Source organism: Myxine glutinosa, chromosome 11, assembly GCF_964187855.1.
Source record: "Myxine glutinosa chromosome 11, kmMyxGlut1.1, whole genome shotgun sequence".
Lineage (NCBI taxonomy): Eukaryota > Metazoa > Chordata > Myxini > Myxiniformes > Myxinidae > Myxine > Myxine glutinosa.
This window is the reverse complement of record NC_136271.1, coordinates 37,606,970-37,626,901: the sequence shown is the minus strand read 5'-3', so window position 1 is coordinate 37,626,901 and position 19,932 is coordinate 37,606,970. Positions and strand designations below refer to the sequence as shown.

Sequence of the window (19,932 nt, the reverse complement as noted above, 5' to 3'; positions counted from 1 at the left end):
AGGCAACATTTTATAACACTTGTTTCGTGTCTTTAACAATGTTTACATCTGCTACCTGACACATGTCTTTAACAATATGACCTCCCAGCATGTAGGCTAATGACCTAATTCCTCACTGGTAGTTGTGCAGCTTGACTGAGTAACAACTCCACATGAATGAGTTAATTACACCTAATTAGGACTCAATTGGACAACGTTGTATGGTAAACATTGGAGATACAATACAATGACCTTGGGTTGACCCTGGGTTTCAAGAACAAGTGGCAGAACTGGAGCGACTGTACATTTCCCTGGAGACTGTCGAAAGTGACACTATAGAGTCTGTGTTGCAATCAGAGTGCATTCATTTCATTGACAATAGATTGAATCAGGAAAGGAATAAACTTGCAAAGGACTCGAAAACCAGTGCACTTTGGATCAACTACCAGCGTATGTTGGGAATTGCAAGGGCACTTGTGGCAGCTGATCGGACGGGGTCCTGGGAGATGCATCTCCAAGCCATATCAGCTTGCTTGCCGATATTTGCAGCTGCTGGCCATCCCAATTACCTGAAGTCAGCTCGACTCTATCTCGAGAAGATGCTTGCGTTAGAGGATGACAACCCTGAGGTTCATCAGAAGTTCCAATCTGGTTATCATGTAATCCGGCGCAGTGACCAATACTGGGCTGGCCTAGGCTCTGATCTTGTGATAGAACAGACATTAATGCGCTCACTGAAAAGCCAAGGGGGGCTGACTCGAGGAAGTGGGATGTCAGAGCACCAGAGAGCAGTTTGGACTCTGTCTTCAACCATATCGTCCTCCTACAACCTTGCTATGCAAGAACTGACCTCGAGTAGCTACTCAACAAGTGAACAACATAAGGAGTTGACAACATCCAGGGTGAGTCGAGATGAAGCTGATCGTGGCAAAGTTGCCGAAAAACTGGACAGCTTCACACCATTTTCTGATGACAAGTCATTGCGCAATATCATCACAGGGGTTACTGCAAATGAGGATGTCAATGTTCATGACCTATTCAAAGTAGGTAGTGACATTGTCAAGAAGATGGATGATCACCCAGCTTACTCCTATTCACACAAAAGGAGTTCTAAAGCCAAGACACTTGCATTCAGCAGGGCAGTCAAAGTTGCTGAGGACCGCACAATAGATCCAGCGTTACTATTCCAGAGGTTCTTAGTGGTGTCACAGACGGGAGATCTCCAGATAGGTGAAGTGATGAAATATGAACTCTGCCCATACCCAATGTCTCTTTTTGAGGCAAAAAACATCCTGCGCCAGCCAGATAAACCACAGTTGGCGGAGGCAATAAGGAATTATGCTACAACCAAATCTGACAATGCTGTCAACCAGACAGTTCCAGGAACAGATCACTATGTTCTTGACGGGGGATCACTTATTCACCGCTTAAAGTGGACAGAGGGATTCACCTACAGTTCCATTGCAGATGAATATGCCTCATTTACAGTACGACACTATGGCAAAGCTACTGTTGTGTTTGATGGTTATGAGGCTGGGCCAAGCACAAAGGACTGTTCTCATCAACGTCGGAATAGAAACAAGAATGCCACCAAGGTTAACATTACGGAGTCAACAAAATTTGTTGGGAAAAAGGAGGACTTTCTGTCGAATGAGTCAAACAAGCAGGCAATGATACTGTTGATTATAGAGGTGTTGCACAAGGAAGGCTGTGAGGTGATCCAAGCAGAGGGAGATGCTGATGTTGAGATTGCAAAAGCGGCCGTCGCAAATGCGGCTTCCAGATCTACAACCCTCATTGGAGAAGATACAGATCTCCTTCTCCTCCTGCTCTTCTATATGGTGGAGACAAACTGCATTGAACTCTATTTCCGTTCTGACAAGGCAAAATCAAATGTCTACAATATCAAAGTCCTTCAGCAGATACTTGGAAATGCAGCCTGCAGAGATATATTGTTCCTTCATGCATTAACTGGCTGTGACGCAACGTCTCGTGTCTTTGGGATTGGAAAGAAGTCAGGGTTTCAAAGAATCATCAAGAAAGAAAAGGAACTGATAGACAGCTCAAAGGTGTTCTGTAAACCACAGCAGAGTCAGGATGTTATTGAAACTGCAGGCTGCAGAGCAATGGTGGCATTGTTTAAAGCAAATCAGAACGACTCATTGGCATCGATCAGATACAACATTCTCTGCAAAAAGGTTGCAAGGGCTAAGGCATTTGTCACTCCTGAAAGACTGCCACCCACATCCGCTGCCTGCAAGTTTCATTCTCTGCGGACCTATTACCAGGTAATGGAATGGATGGGCCTTTGTTGTGGAATGGAGCCAACGGAGTGGGGATGGAAGGTAGAAGGAGGAAAACTTGTTCCAGTGATGACAGACAAAAGCCCTGCTCCAGACATACTACTTCAGATGATTCACTGCAACTGTTCAGGGGGGTGCAAAACACTAAGGTGTTCATGTAGGAAGCATGGATTAGAGTGCACCAGTGCATGTGGACATTGCCAGGACAGCAACTGTGACAATATGAGTGTTGAACCAGACATAGAGGAGGAGGAGGAGGACGATGAAACTGGAATCTAAGACTAGAAGGCATATGGTACTTCCACATGTGTCAAAATTGTCCAATTTTTTATATGTTGCTTTCCATGTCATAGACTGGCAGAAACAATCAAAGAACATATATTTGTGCAAATATTTACTTTAAATTGCGAATGGTCTCAGGATTAGCACTGCATAAACTACCAGCAACGATCATAATACAAATATTGGTGCAAAATTAACTTTCAATTGTTAGTGGTCTGATGATTAATCAGTCAATTTTTTTACGTTTTATCTGCCGGCAGCCATCTTGTTTTCTGACGTCACTGAGGGACTTTCCCATGCGTCAAAATTGTCCAACTTTTAATATGTTGTCTTCCACTTCATAAACTACTAGAAATAAGCATAAAACAAAAATTTGCAATTTTTTTGGGGTCAGGCAGTATATTGACCCGTCTAATATTATATATTACCACCTCCAGATCCCTCTCCTGTGTGACACGCTCCAAGACTGACCCGTGCACCATGTGGTCTCTATTTTCATCGTTCTTGCCCATCCATAGCACCTTACATTCATTTTGTTAATCTGTATCGGCCAATCTTTTACCCAATCTATGAAAGTATCTAGACATTCCATCCCCCCTCCGCTTTCAACCTTACCTCCAAGCTTAGTATCATCTGCATACTGTATTTGGAATGCTAAATCTTAATCCCACTGTTCAAATTATTGATGTATCAATAATTGTCCAAAAACGGATCACTGATATACCAAACTACCTGTCCTCCCACTCACAGCTACTCTGTGCTTTCCATCACTAATCCAGTTTCCATTCCAGTTAGTTACTCTACTGGACATTCCACAACCCCTCAACTTGCTTAACAACCTCCTATGTGGTACATTATCAAAAACCTTCTCAAAGTGCAAATACACTACTTCGACTGCCCTTCACTTATCCAGCCAATCAAAAAATGCTTTATAGAAATCCAATAAATTTGCTAAAACATGATTTTCCTTTAGTAAATCCATGTTGAATACCTTTAAATAGTTTGAATTTATTTAAATGGTTCCTCATCCGATCCTTAATTAACATCTCCAACATCTTCCCTACAATACTGGATTTTCAAAATGATGTAATCTGCCCCAGAATGCTCAGTGTGCATGTGCAGAAATCCGAGGAAACAGGGGATGTTCGGGATCCAGCATACACTAATATCGCATGTGCCAAATAAGGATTTTATTAACGCACAGGTTGTAAACCTGGTGCGTTATAGCGTTTGCCTGGGAATTTCTGTCTCTCCAAAAGTGAAGCTCCAACAGTGTAGACGTTTCTGTCGCTCAGATGTGTAGACAGTTTCTGTCGCTCAGATGTGTAAACATGACGTCATCAAATCTATATTTAGGCTAACCATGGGCTACCCCTTTGGCTGGTACGCGGCCGCTCGCTAGTACATAATATAGGATATATTTGTTATATGTTATGTTATAGGATATATAGGATATATGTTATATGATATAGGATATATATAGGATAGGTTATAGGATATATATGTTATAGGATAGGAATATAGGACCCAAATGACCCAGAGGACCCAAATGACCCAGAGGACCCAGAGGACCCAAATGACCCAGAGGACCCAAATGACCCAGAGGACCCAAATGACCCAGAGGACCCAAATGACCCAGAGGACCCAAATGACCCAAATGACCCAGAGGACCCAAATGACCCAGAGGACCCAAATGACCCAGAGGACCCAAATGACCCAGAGGACCCAAATGACCCAGAATTTCTGTCTCTCCAAAAGTGAAGCTCCAACAGTGTAGACGTTTCTGTCGCTCAGATGTGTAGACAGTTTCTGTCGCTCAGATGTGTAAACATGACGTCATCAAATCTATATTTAGGCTAACCATGGGCTACCCCTTTGGCTGGTACGCGGCCGCTCGCTAGTACATAATATAGGATATATTTGTTATATGTTATGTTATAGGATATATAGGATATATGTTATATGATATAGGATATATATAGGATAGGTTATAGGATATATATGTTATAGGATAGGAATATAGGACCCAAATGACCCAGAGGACCCAAATGACCCAGAGGACCCAAATGACCCAGAGGACCCAAATGACCCAGAGGACCCAAATGACCCAGAGGACCCAAATGACCCAAATGACCCAGAGGACCCAAATGACCCAAATGACCCAGAGGACCCAAATGACCCAGAGGACCCAAATGACCCAGAGGACCCAAATGACCCAAATGACCCAGAGGACCCAAATGACCCAGAGGACCCAAATGACCCAGAGGACCCAGAGGACCCAAATGACCCAGAATTTCTGTCTCTCCAAAAGTGAAGCTCCAACAGTGTAGACGTTTCTGTCGCTCAGATGTGTAGACAGTTTCTGTCGCTCAGATGTGTAAACATGACGTCATCAAATCTATATTTAGGCTAACCATGGGCTACCCCTTTGGCTGGTACGCGGCCGCTCGCTAGTACATAATATAGGATATACAGTAGTGACCCCTAATTCCGAACGCCCCTCATCTCGAACTACTCTAATTCCGAACCGTAAATTCGAGAAAATTTTGTCCCTAATTCCGAATGTATTTCTATAACCGAACCGCCAACATAGCGTTAGCGTCGTTCATATTTCCCGCCGCGAGCGTCGTTCATATTTCCAGTGCTGAAATTAGAGAACTGTGCTTCCATTGGTCTAAAACACAGGCCATTGTTGAAAAGTGGCACCCTATTAAAGCAGTGGTTAACAGGAGCATTAACTTGTTCAGTGACGATGTGATTGACCACTTCAGAAAAATTAAGAAAAGTCGCCAACACCAGGCAACTTTGGAGAGGTGGTTCTCTAAAGAAAGCAAGCCTAGTGAGCCCCAACCCTCTACAAGTGGTGTTAAGAGACAAAGAGAGCAAACACCGTAAGTCAAGTCATCTGATGTTAGCTTGGAAGGTGCCTCACCTTCCAAGCAATAAAACCCTCTCCCTCCTTCCTCCTCTCCAGCTTCCACATGCACCATCAGAACTCTCCACGAAGGTAAATGCAGTTATTTTCATGTTAGTACATTTACTTCTTGTTTTTATTATTATTATTAGTTGATATTTAGGGCATTTACTCATCTTATTTTACCTTGAATCATGTGTATTTGCAGTTAACAGTGTCTTGATAATGGGTTTTTGGGGTCCAGGAACGGATTAATTCACTTTCCATTATTTCTTATGAGGAAAATAGTTTCTAATTCCGAACTTTTCCCAATCCGAACTGCCGCTGGAACGAATTAAATTCGGATTTAGAGGTTCCACTGTATTTGTTATATGTTATGTTATAGGATATATAGGATATATGTTATATGATATAGGATATATATAGGATAGGTTATAGGATATATATGTTATAGGATAGGAATATAGGACCCAAATGACCCAGAGGACCCAAATGACCCAGAGGACCCAAATGACCCAGAGGACCCAGAGGACCCAAATGACCCAAATGACCCAGAGGACCCAAATGACCCAGAGGACCCAAATGACCCAGAGGACCCAAATGACCCAGAGGACCCAAATGACCCAGAGGACCCAAATGACCCAGAGGACCCAAATGACCCAGAGGACCCAAATGACCCAGAGGACCCAAATGACCCAGAGGACCCAAATGACCCAGAGGACCCAAATGACCCAGAGGACCCAAATGACCCAGAGGACCCAAATGACCCAGAGGACCCAAATGACCCAGAGGACCCAAATGACCCAGAGGACCCAAATGACCCAGAGGACCCAAATGACCCAGAGGACCCAAATGACCCAGAGGACCCAAATGACCCAGAGGACCCAAATGACCCAGAGGACCCAAATGACCCAGAGGACCCAAATGACCCAGAGGACCCAAATGACCCAGAGGACCCAAATGACCCAGAGGACCCAAATGACCCAGAGGACCCAAATGACCCAGAGGACCCAAATGACCCAGAGGACCCAAATGACCCAGAGGACCCAAATGACCCAGAGGACCCAAATGACCCAGAGGACCCAAATGACCCAGAGGACCCAAATGACCCAGAGGACCCAAATGACCCAGAGGACCCAAATGACCCAGAGGACCCAAATGACCCAGAGGACCCAAATGACCCAGAGGACCCAAATGACCCAGAGGACCCAAATGACCCAGAGGACCCAGAGGACCCAGAGGACCCAGAGGACCCAGAGGACCCAAATGACCCAGAGGACCCAGAGGACCCAAATGACCCAGAGGACCCAAATGACCCAGAGGACCCAAATGACCCAGAGGACCCAAATGACCCAGAGGACCCAGAGGACCCAAATGACCCAAATGACCCAGAGGACCCAAATGACCCAGAGGACCCAAATGACCCAGAGGACCCAAATGACCCAGAGGACCCAAATGACCCAGAGGACCCAAATGACCCAGAGGACCCAAATGACCCAGAGGACCCAAATGACCCAGAGGACCCAAATGACCCAGAATTTCTGTCTCTCCAAAAGTGAAGCTCCAACAGTGTAGACGTTTCTGTCGCTCAGATGTGCAGACAGTTTCTGTCGCTCAGATGTGTAAACATGACGTCATCAAATCTATATTTAGGCTAACCATGGGCTACCCCTTTGGCTGGTACGCGGCCGCTCGCTAGTACATAATATAGGATATATTTGTTATATGTTATGTTATAGGATATATAGGATATATGTTATATGATATAGGATATATATAGGATAGGTTATAGGATATATATGTTATAGGATAGGAATATAGGACCCAAATGACCCAGAGGACCCAAATGACCCAGAGGACCCAAATGACCCAGAGGACCCAAATGACCCAGAGGACCCAAATGACCCAGAGGACCCAAATGACCCAGAGGACCCAAATGACCCAGAGGACCCAAATGACCCAGAGGACCCAAATGACCCAGAGGACCCAAATGACCCAGAGGACCCAAATGACCCAAAGGACCCAAATGACCCAGAGGACCCAAATGACCCAAATGACCCAGAGGACCCAAATGACCCAGAGGACCCAAATGACCCAGAGGACCCAAATGACCCAGAGGACCCAAATGACCCAGAGGACCCAAATGACCCAGAGGACCCAAATGACCCAGAGGACCCAAATGACCCAGAGGACCCAAATGACCCAGAGGACCCAAAGGACCCAAATGACCCAGAATTTCTGTCTCTCCAAAAGTGAAGCTCCAACAGTGTAGACGTTTCTGTCGCTCAGATGTGTAGACAGTTTCTGTCGCTCAGATGTGTAAACATGACGTCATCAAATCTATATTTAGGCTAACCATGGGCTACCCCTTTGGCTGGTACGCGGCCGCTCGCTAGTACATAATATAGGATATATTTGTTATATGTTATGTTATAGGATATATAGGATATATGTTATATGATATAGGATATATATAGGATAGGTTATAGGATATATATGTTATAGGATAGGAATATAGGACCCAAATGACCCAGAGGACCCAAATGACCCAGAGGACCCAAATGACCCAGAGGACCCAAATGACCCAGAGGACCCAGAGGACCCAAATGACCCAGAGGACCCAAATGACCCAGAGGACCCAAATGACCCAGAGGACCCAAATGACCCAGAGGACCCAAATGACCCAGAGGACCCAGAGGACCCAAATGACCCAGATGACCCAGAGGACCCAGAGGACCCAAATGACCCAGAGGACCCAAATGACCCAGAGGACCCAAATGACCCAGAGGACCCAAATGACCCAGAGGACCCAAATGACCCAGAGGACCCAAATGACCCAGAGGACCCAAATGACCCAGAGGACCCAAATGACCCAGAGGACCCAAATGACCCAGAGGACCCAAATGACCCAGAGGACCCAAATGACTTTGAGGACCCAAATGACCCAGAGGACCCAAATGACCCAGAGGACCCAAATGACCCAGAGGACCCAAATGACCCAAATGACCCAGGGGACCCAAATGACCCAGAGGACCCAAATGACCCAGAGGACCCAAATGACCCAGAGGACCCAAATGACCCAGAGGACCCAAATGACCCAGAGGACCCAAATGACCCAGAGGACCCAAATGACCCAGAGGACCCAAATGACCCAGAGGACCCAAATGACCCAGAGGACCCAAATGACCCAGAGGACCCAGAGGACCCAGAGGACCCAAATGACCCAAATGACCCAGAGGACCCAAATGACCCAAATGACCCAGAGGACCCAAATGACCCAGAGGACCCAAATGACCCAGAGGACCCAAATGACCCAGAGGACCCAAATGACCCAGAGGACCCAAATGACCCAGAGGACCCAAATGACCCAGAGGACCCAAATGACCCAGAGGACCCAAATGACCCAGAGGACCCAAATGACCCAGAGGACCCAAATGACCCAGAGGACCCAAATGACCCAGAATTTCTGTCTCTCCAAAAGTGAAGCTCCAACAGTGTAGACGTTTCTGTCGCTCAGATGTGTAGACAGTTTCTGTCGCTCAGATGTGTAAACATGACGTCATCAAATCTATATTTAGGCTAACCATGGGCTACCCCTTTGGCTGGTACGCGGCCGCTCGCTAGTACATAATATAGGATATATTTGTTATATGTTATGTTATAGGATATATAGGATATATGTTATATGATATAGGATATATATAGGATAGGTTATAGGATATATATGTTATAGGATAGGAATATAGGACCCAAATGACCCAGAGGACCCAAATGACCCAGAGGACCCAAATGACCCAGAGGACCCAAATGACCCAGAGGACCCAAATGACCCAAATGACCCAAAGGACCCAAATGACCCAGAGGACCCAAATGACCCAAATGACCCAGAGGACCCAAATGACCCAGAGGACCCAAATGACCCAGAGGACCCAAATGACCCAGAGGACCCAAATGACCCAGAGGACCCAAATGACCCAGAGGACCCAAATGACCCAGAGGACCCAAATGACCCAGAGGACCCAAATGACCCAGAGGACCCAGAGGACCCAAATGACCCAGAGGACCCAAATGACCCAGAGGACCCAAATGACCCAGAGGACCCAAATGACCCAGAATTTCTGTCTCTCCAAATGTGAAGCTCCAACAGTGTAGACGTTTCTGTCGCTCAGATGTGTAGACAGTTTCTGTCGCTCAGATGTGTAAACATGACGTCATCAAATCTATATTTAGGCTAACCATGGGCTACCCCTTTGGCTGGTACGCGGCCGCTCGCTAGTACATAATATAGGATATATTTGTTATATGTTATGTTATAGGATATATAGGATATATGTTATATGATATAGGATATATATAGGATAGGTTATAGGATATATATGTTATAGGATAGGAATTTTGTACATTTAATAAATTTTTAAGATTACAAAACTATTTGTTTTGTATTTATGGATGTTTAAATCAAAAGAAAAGTACATAATGTGAATACTAGTAGCAATTTTACAAAAACCATGGCATAATTTCAAATCTTGACCCGAGATGATAATTATGCTACATCATAATTTCCATGTGCCAACCTGGGCGGAATCCAAGTGGATTCACTTGTTACATAAAATGACACAAAACAAAGCTTCTAAAAGAAGCTGATGGCTTGCAGCGCCTCATAATGCAAACTTCCGAGATGACGTGGACCCGTGCAAGGCCGAAGGTTGGTAGCCAGGTGCGTTATGCCCAAACCTGTGACCATCGCTGCCAATGAGTGAACTTCCAACCTTGTAGGATTACGTCGTGTGAAGACGGCAGGCTTGGTGATTTATTTAATGGATGTCTGCTGGGAGTGGGAGCTGCTTGGGCTGTAAAGACCGTTACAAATACATATTGTTTGTTTGGTCCCAAGGCCACAAGATAAATTGTGCTAGATTTTTGCATACATTGTTAAAAGCAGGAGTGTGCGTGTGTGCATGTGCGTGTTATATCCACCGCTGCTGCTCACTTGTACCAACAGGAAATGGTTCAAGCTCGACACCTCTCATTCACGGGCAATTATGGTTCACCATTCTGAAATTGCCATTCTTTCTTCAAAATGTTGAAAATTGTGTTTAAAAGACAATTTAACATTAATTGTTTTTTGCGCTAACAACGGCAGGTTAAAAGTGCTCAGCCAGCAGAACCAAGCCCCTAAAAACAAAAACACACCCACACACCGCATGCGCAAAATGTCTCGTTTATATTCATACGTAATTTTGAAAGTCCAGTATTAAAGCTAAAACTGCTCCATAATTCCCCAATTCCCCTCTCGATCGTTTAAATAATGGTGTTACATTTACTACTTTCCAATCCTCTTGTACCTCTCCTGACTCCAATGAGGTGTTAAAGGTATTTGTTAACTTCACGCTTCTCTTCTCTACCATGCATTTTATCTTGTCTTAGCTTTCCTATCTACTTGTTAACTCCTCAAGAAGTCCTTCCTCACATCCAAGATAGATTCAATCACCTATTGGTAATTCCCCTGACTGTTGTATAAATTTTGAAGCAGAGCAACGGTATTTAACCAGAATGGCACATACCTCCGCCAGGCTGAACGGTTTACGTTTTGTATCCCGCTGATTGGCCGGATCTGTATAGGGACCTGAATCAAAATCGAATCGCTTGTTCTTGTCACCGAACCAACTCATCCATCCAGTTTTGTTATAAATCAGCCACAACTTTTTTTATATCGGGCTATACTGTATATTGTTTTGGGCCCTCTCATTAATGAAGAATCACCTAAAAATTTAAGGATCCGGATGCGGATCTTCACAAATTTATTCCATTGGTCCTTGTTGCACACCCAACCTGACGACCAAATTTCGGCTGAATCTGTCCATAACCTTTTGAGATATTCTGCTCACAGACAGACAATCAGACAGACTGATAAAAACGTAACCTCCATCCACCTTCGGTGGCAGATGTAATAAGCCTGCCATCCCACTTTCATCACGAACCAATCTTCCTCCTATTCTTGTCCAACCAATCCTTGTGTACTTTATGAATGCCTTGCTGTGGTTTAGTATTCTTGGCCACATCGGTCTCGTATTCTCTTTTGGCTTCCTACGTTATTTTCTTAACCAGAACGGCACTCGGTGGAGCACATACCTCTGCCAGGCAAAACAGTTTACGCTTTGTATCCTAGAGAGGCCTGATTTGGATCCGGACCTGAACCATAGTCCATTTGGCTTGTTCTGGTCACCTATCAGTGATCCGTTTTTGGACAATTATTGATACATCAATAATTTGAACAGTGGGATTAAGATTTAGCATTCCAAATGTCCATTTGGCTTGTTCTGGTCACCTAACCAACTTATAACAAAGTTTTGTTATAAGTCGTCCACAACTTTTTGAGATATTGTGTTGTATATATTATTTTGGCCGCATCTCTCAATGGTGAAGAATCGCTTTAAAAAAAAAAAAAAATTCCAGTATCCAGATCCAGATTCGGTTCTTCACCAAAATCAAAATTAATTCGTCCTTGTGCACACCCAACCTGTCCACCAAGTTACGTCCGAATCCGTCCAACTTTTTTGAGATATTCTGCTCAGACAGACAGAGGTGAAAACATAACCTCCATCCACCTTCGGTGGCAGAGCTATAAAGATTGAACACCGCACTCCTCCTCGTTGGCTTATCTCCAATGTGGTTTAAAAAGCAATCCTGAGCTAAATCTATAAAATCCTCATCTGCTCTGCCCTTTCCAAGTTCGTGGACCCAATGTTTACCTGGCAAATTAAAATCCCACATTAATCGATACTTTATCGGCTACCCAATATCCTGTAACTATTTGTCAAATCCTAGGAGTAAACGTTCCACATCGTTGTTTATTGCTCCTTCCTGTATCACAGCGAACTTCCTCCTGCCATGAGCTATCACGACACCAATGAACCTTCCTTCAATATCCCTTTGTCTCTCCTTTGAAACAAGTGCATGGCGTTTTGTGACAACCTGGTGAAAGTGTCGATTTGCTGTTGATCTCGTACGTGTGTCCACGTGTGCTGTGTTTTCAAACTGGTGTCTTCACAATGCAATGCGTTTTACATCCTCTTTCACTGACCTTGGTTGTCAAAGGAATTTTTAACCACATTTTTGTTTTGGTTGTTGTGAATTGTTGTCTGTTCAAGCTCAACCGTTTTTTAAATTTTTCAGAATATGCAAGAATTGGGCAACGCACGAGCACCACAGATCTATGAAGGACGTCTTCCTCCTGATTTTAAAAGGCCACATTCGGATCAGTATCCTTGATATATTTTGTTTAATTTTTTCCCCACTGAGTGGAGACAGGAGAGTGTCAGGTGGAGAGGAGTGAGGGGTCACATATTATGTGAAATAACTAAATTCACACCATTTCTGGATCTGATGACTTGCCAGTAACCATTTTGTAAAAATGAATGTGCAGCATATAACTCAATATGTCGAAATGTCACACACATCCATGCCCGTGGGATTCCCACGGGTGACCCCGCTAGTCCTCGATATTGTTACAGACGTGGCTTGGATGTTATTTCCCGAGCGGTTTTATGGTATGACCACGTCTGCACAAGTTACCCGATTGTGCCCGAACGTTGACTAATAGCGCTATGCTAGACCAATGAAGGAAAAAGAAGACACACGGCTGGAATTAATACGACACGACACCAGGGATACGGTTCTCAAAGGTTGTTATTACAATAATGCGGAAGGTTTAGATTACAGGGACAAGAGGGAAACATAGGAAGGTGGGCACTTAAACACGCTTATATTAACCCCAACAGACGACAAATAAACGGGACAAGGCTCACTCACACGGGGGTTTGATTGCAACGAAAGCGGGTAGCGATCGCTCCAGGTGCACCTGGGCTCAGGGCAGGATCACGTACGGTCCAGTTCGGTCCAAAGATGCGGGGAGGTATCGTCGCGCTGGGGGTGGCGGTGGCTTCTCTCTCCAAGCTGAGGCGCATCTGACGTCACATCCGGCGCGGGGCCGCGTATATCCGGCGGGGAGTGACACGCCCTCGGCTCGTTAGCTCCGCCTCGTGGAATCGGCACGTTGCTTCTCATTGGGTGCGTGCGGGGGGGGTTACTGGCTCCGCCCCTGACGAGGAGCTGACAGCCAGCCCCTTCGGGGTAACCCCGTGGAGCGCATGGTCTGGAGCTAATCGAGCCGGTGTGAGGACGCATCCTCCCCCGCTCCGCCGCCATCTCCTCTGTTGTTGTTGTAATTGTTGTTGTAGTTGTTGTTATTGTTGTTGTTTGGGGAAGAAGATGGGAGGAGGTATGGGAAAGGTCCTAAACTCACTACTGATGCCATATAATCACATTCTGGTGCAACGAAGAGTCATAATTAATGGAGACGAGGCCTTAACTGACATAGAATAAGAATAACTAGGAAGATGTCCGAAAGTTGTCTACGTGTGGTGCGGTGGACCTGGGCACGACATTTAATGGGGGAATAAGGGGAAGGTCGGCTCTACTGATTGTTATTTACATGCAATGGGACTAGGGAATGGGGGACTGGGGAAAGTTGGGGAGTATTGGAGAAAATAGGGGAATATTTACAAGCGGATATGGAGGCCAAATTCCATATTCGCAACATTGCACCCTTCTCTACCCTCGGGGCGTCCCGACCCGATAAATTTTTACCTACTTTAGTGTGGCACGCAATGTAGTTCCCTCTACTATTAACTCTACCCTGAGTGCGACAGTTTTACAGATATTCACAAATGAGTAAATATGTCCCCCTGCGACGTTGCACCCTTCTCCTCACAGAAACACACCCACAGGATAACCGAATCCGGAAAGAATTCGCAAACTACACATACAGCCGGTAGGGAGCATTATTTACACGACTACGCTGCTATTTACACTACGATCCAGGACCTGTTTTTGGAGGAACACATGCAGATGTTATGCATAGAGAGAGCGCGCTTGCCAGCATCGATACACCAACCCACGAGTGCTCTGTGGCCGACGGCCTTTAATAACGTGCAGAGCACCCTTCCCGAGCATCAACAGCACCACCCCACCACCAATCGGTGCAGTCACCATTGTTCAATGATTAAAAATAAATGCGACAACCCCTAACCCTGCAGGTGTCTCTTGCTCTTCTTGTGGTGCACTTGGTGTCAACTAAAAGTGGTTCACCTGTATGGCATAGGTGCCACGTTGACCCATAGGTCCATCCCCGGGTGGTGCTTGGCCGCAAACGAACTGCGGTCCATTGTGGGTGGCCACAAACATTGCGGTCCATATGGTGTATCGATCCCGGCAGCAAACAGCGAAAGTGCAGGCCCACAACTGCGCAGCCAGCACCTCTCTCTCCTCTCTCTCTACCCCAAAGCCAGATCCTCGGAGGTGGGAGACAAAAGAAGAAACAAGTGAGTAAGGTGGTAAGGGCGCAAAAGTGCACGCAATATAAGGTAATGCACACTGGGGGCACATGGGAACCAGGTGAGACAGGTACGTTCCTATCGTACGCCCCCCCCCCCACCAGGTAACCTACATGGCCCCTCCCTTACCCCTTACTGTATCCACAAAACACAACACTACCCATAAACATCTACTTTACAAATCAACAAACATCCCTACTGTCTTCCCCGTTCCTCCCATAAACCAAATTCGTCTTCTCTCCCTCCTAACCAATCAAATTTGCCATTTTCAACTCTCATCAAAATTTGCCATCTCCAACTCAACATCATAATTTGCCATTACCAATTCATCATCAGTCCCTCCTAGGGAGGGAGAGATGGAATCACCCCAATGTCTCATCCACGTCGTGATGCGTCTCACAAATCCACACAGCGATTCATCTCCTGCAACAAAACAAAGAAAACACAGGTGTGGAGTCATCATCATCACCACAGGTAAGTGGCTGCGTATGGTGCGACAGGTTCATCAATCCTAACTATCTCCTAAATGACTTTAACAACTTTACTCTACCCGGGGTCTTTCTCCGGCCAAACCATTGGCCCTCTTACACTATGGGTTCTAAAAACCAATTCCCATTGGCCAAACTGTGGTGCTCTTCAATTTGGGGTCTCACTCCCCCGATTCATCTCCCGGTGCCCTCGTACAATTTCTGGGCTGCGACGTGTACCTCTCCCAGTGGGTCTACCCACCTGCACACCTCCACCACTGCAGTTGCCTCCGAGCTTACCTGCTCCTTACCCTAACCTAACTACCAGGGGAAGGCCCTCTGGCTCTCTCCCCACTCCGTGCCCTCTCTGGCACTGGGCTGCCCGATCCACACCCGGGATCCTCAGGCACCCACTCACAACTACCGGCTCCCAGAGCCCACCTGCGGCCTCACCTGGCCGACATCCTCACAGTGGTGGAGTGCCCAACCAACTACACACACTAACAGGCTACACGCCCAGCCATTTCCACAACACTAATGCACCCATTCACAACACCATTCTGCAACCGCACCACAAATGCCAATATCCAACCACAATTTACCTGCACCCTCTACCTAACACTTACACTACCCGCCCCGGGTGCTCGTGAAAGGGGTCCACTCTTCCCCCATCCACACCTTCGCACCATGCACACCACTCCGTACCACTCACTCCAACTCTCTCCACACACCTGTACCTGCACACCTGTGCTCTCACACCTGGTGCCACCTGCACCCTTCTCTCCCCAAGCGCATTCGCGCTGATCCACACACTCACGACTCATACACTGCTCCACACACCTGTCCAATTGCACACCTGTGCAATCACACCTGTTCCATCCTCACACACACAGCATCATCTCAGCTAACTACTCCCTTCTGAAACTTGCGCTTCCCAGTCGTCCCTTTAACTATTGCGCTCCCTCGTCATTATCATCCATACTAATCTACCTGCGTCCCCACTACAGGTATCAGTCACTAACTAAACTTAACGTTACCTAATGTCAATCCTCGCTCGATCCCTACACACCATATCCTAACCCACCCGGGCTAGTTTTCACTGCCATACACCCCATAATCTAGTGCTCCTTTGCCCCCACCTTGTGAGGGATGACAGAGTTGCCATCCCACCACAGCGGGGCATCTCTCACTATCAATTTTGTTCGTCCAAATCCAACAATTCAAAAATTTGCCAATCCTACTCATCATCTGCCAATCACTACTGCCAATCCTTTGCCAATCACCAAATTTTGTTTTTCTCTAATTTTGGGTCCAAAACACTAACCTCATCACCCAGTCGACTCACTAATACCTCTCGGTGCGCCAATTCCTGTCCAAAGCCCGGCTTCGTAAAGCCAAACAATGGATGCTGGTTGTTTTGTGCCAGCGGCTGGATGCGTCCGGCACTCGGTGCAGGGACGGGGGCTTACCCGGGCCGAGATCCCACGCATCACCTCGGCGTGGAGCCATCCAATGTCCCGATCTCGACCTGCCGGCACGTCTCAACAAAACGTGGTCGCCATAACGACCCTTCCTATCCTGCCGCCCGCTCCGCCTGGTGGAGCACGGACGTGGCCGTTCAAAGCGAGGCCCAGCGTGGATCGCGCACGGCGGTTCTTTCGAACCCGCCGTGGCTCGGATCCCCGCTGGTTCTCGCGGCACGCGAAGCCCGGCACGCACCGAGGGCCCGCTTCGGCTAAAAGTCGACCTGACCTTTAACCCGTGTAACATCGATGCTTCACCTGCATGCTTACACCCCGCAGCCCGTTCCTTGCTCATACATGCAGCTGTTCCCATTCTCCTTGTACCGTTCCTTACACACCCAGGTACACCCATTCCACTCACAGCCTTGGTCACACACCTGACCACTGAACATTTTGGCACACATTCGTTCGTAGCACACCTCACCAAAACACCTCTTCGCGCCCCCTCCTTGGTCACCTCCTCTGTGACAATCACAGGTGTGCCCTCATTCGCACACCCAACCATGTGCCTCACCACCAACTCCAGCGTGCATTCCCACTCACGCTCTCCCATTCCAGGTGCGCATCCTTCCATCCCAGGTGTACATCCTCGCTCACCTGTCACAACTAACTCACGCTCCTTGTCACTCTCACTACTCTCACCTCCATTCTTGACAGCGCACTCACCCTTACTCTTGACAGCGCACTCTTTCCTCGTGCACCTGTCCGTCACACACCTTTCTCGCGCACACTCTCCCGTTACACCCTCTGTAACACTCACCCCAGGTGGACACTCTTCCTTACTTCTGACAGCGCACTCTTTCCTCATGCACCTGTCCGTCACACACCTTTCTCGCACACACTCCTGCGCACACTCTCCCGTCACACCCTCTGTAACACTCACCACACCACGCTTCCATGTGCTCCCTCGCACACGCGCTACGACCGACTCACTCTCGCCAGCACACTCACTCCTTGGCACGCACTTTTTCCTCACACACCCCAGAGTCGGACTTTCTCGCACACCTCCTTTTTCGCACACCAGACCTGTCGCACACTTCACCAACGGCCTCTCACGAACACCCGGGTCTATCTCGACCCCCAAGCTTCTTAAATCCCCTGGCGCATCATACGCACGACCATATTGGTCACCACTTACACCGGGTCCTCTTCCTCTTCGCTTCTCCTCCATCACCTGCGAATCCCTCATCCGGTTAATGAGCACATCATCACGATCCAAACACAGACTTTGGACCAATTCTTTTATCTCCTCTTTTATCTCTTTCTTATCCCCTCTCCGTCGCTTCTTAATTTCGCTCATCCCTTCTTCCACTTCTTCTAATTTGTGCTTCACCTCTTTTATTCCCCGGTACGTCTCCTCAAGCTCATCCTCTAAGGCTACCTTGACCGTTTCCAGGTGCGTCCTCACCTGCCGGTCCTTCGTCTCCATTACCTCTATCACCTCGTCCAACCTCGTTGTCAGTCCCTCACGTACCATCTGACATTCCCTCTTCGTCGCTACCAAGTCATCTTTTAGTTCTTTCTGTGTCGCCTTTAAACCTCCTAATACCGCAGTGTTCCTTTGAACCTGCTCCACTAACTCCGTCTGTCCCACCGTCAGCTGCTCCACCTCCTGCGTCAGGACCTCTATGCCCCCTTGCAATTTTACAGTCCCCTTTCTCACCTCTTTCTCCATGCGCTCCTTACAGTGCCTCACCTCCTCGCGCACTCCTCCGACCTCCTCACTCACTCCTCTTCTGATCTCCTCTCCCATCACTTGCATCTCCTGCCCAGATGCCACCCTCATCTGCTCCATTTCCTCCCTGTGAGCATCCAGTTTGGTTTCTACCCCTATTCTGACCCCCTCTATCTGCTGCCCCATTTGGTTAACTTCCCTTTCCGCTTGGTCCCTCATGTCCCTCAATTTGCCTTCCATACTGTTTTCTAACCCCTCTAACCCTTTTTGCATCCCTTCCATTTGATTCTCTTGAGCGGCCATTCTGTTTTCTACCCCCGTTAACCCATGTTTCACTCCCTCTATCTGATTCTCTTGAGCGGCCATTCTGTTTTCTACCCCCGTTAACCCATGTTTCACTCCCTCTATCTGATTCTCTTGAGCGGCCATTCTGTTTTCTACCCCCGTTAACCCATTCTTTACTTCTTTTATCCCGTTGTCTAACTCCTCAAAATTATTGTCTAACTTCCCAATTTTCTTGTCTAACTCCTCAAAATTATTGTCTAACTTCTCACTGGTACCCCTCGCTTCGTCCCTCATTACCCCCATTTGGTTTCCCATTACCCCCATTTGGTTTTCCAATCGCTCACTATTCTTTTCCATAAGGGCCGTCATTTGTATAAAAAAAAGTTCCAATCTTCCCAGCGGCGCTACTTCGGTCGCGGGCACGGTGACCAGCGAGGCGCCATTTTGCGCGCCCGCTTCTTCGTGCGTGACGGCGCTATTTTGCGAACCTGCCGCCCTCACTGCTTCGCTCTCCTGTCCCTCATTTTGGTCCTGGATCGACCCTACCTCACTCTCCTTTACCGGACCCCAGCTGTCTTGATCCGCCATAGCGCGACTTTCAAAATTCGGTTTTTATTTTTTATTTTCGTAAAACAAATTGAAATTTCGCCGTTATAATTTCGCGCGGGAAACGCGCTCCGAATCGATTTTCCCTCCCAAAATTTGGGCCTAACTAATTTAGTCCCGGGTTCGAATCCCACTCCTGACACCAATTGTTACAGACGTGGCTTGGATGTTATTTCCCGAGCGGTTTTATGGTATGACCACGTCTGCACATGTTACCCGATTGTGCCCGAACGTTGACTAATAGCGCTATGCTAGACCAATGAAGGAAAAAGAAGACACACGGCTGGAATTAATACGACACGACACCAGGGATACGGTTCTCAAAGGTTGTTATTACAATAATGCGGAAGGTTTAGATTACAGGGACAAGAGGGAAACATAGGAAGGTGGGCACTTAAACACGCTTATATTAACCCCAACAGACGACAAATAAACGGGACAAGGCTCACTCACACGGGGGTTTGATTGCAACGAAAGCGGGTAGCGATCGCTCCAGGTGCACC

General features: G+C 47.0%; 1 protein-coding gene across 1 annotated transcript in view; it reads left to right on the top strand.

Annotated features, from left to right (window-relative positions):
- The window catches only part of LOC137436587 (stromal membrane-associated protein 1), a 92,293-nt gene that overhangs the window by 52,147 nt on the left and 20,214 nt on the right, over positions 1-19,932 (top strand). Inside the window, exon 3 of the mRNA XM_068130527.2 lies at positions 12,655-12,740. Within this exon, the coding sequence (XP_067986628.1) occupies positions 12,655-12,740 (86 nt within the window). The remainder of the gene's footprint in view (positions 1-12,654; positions 12,741-19,932) is intronic.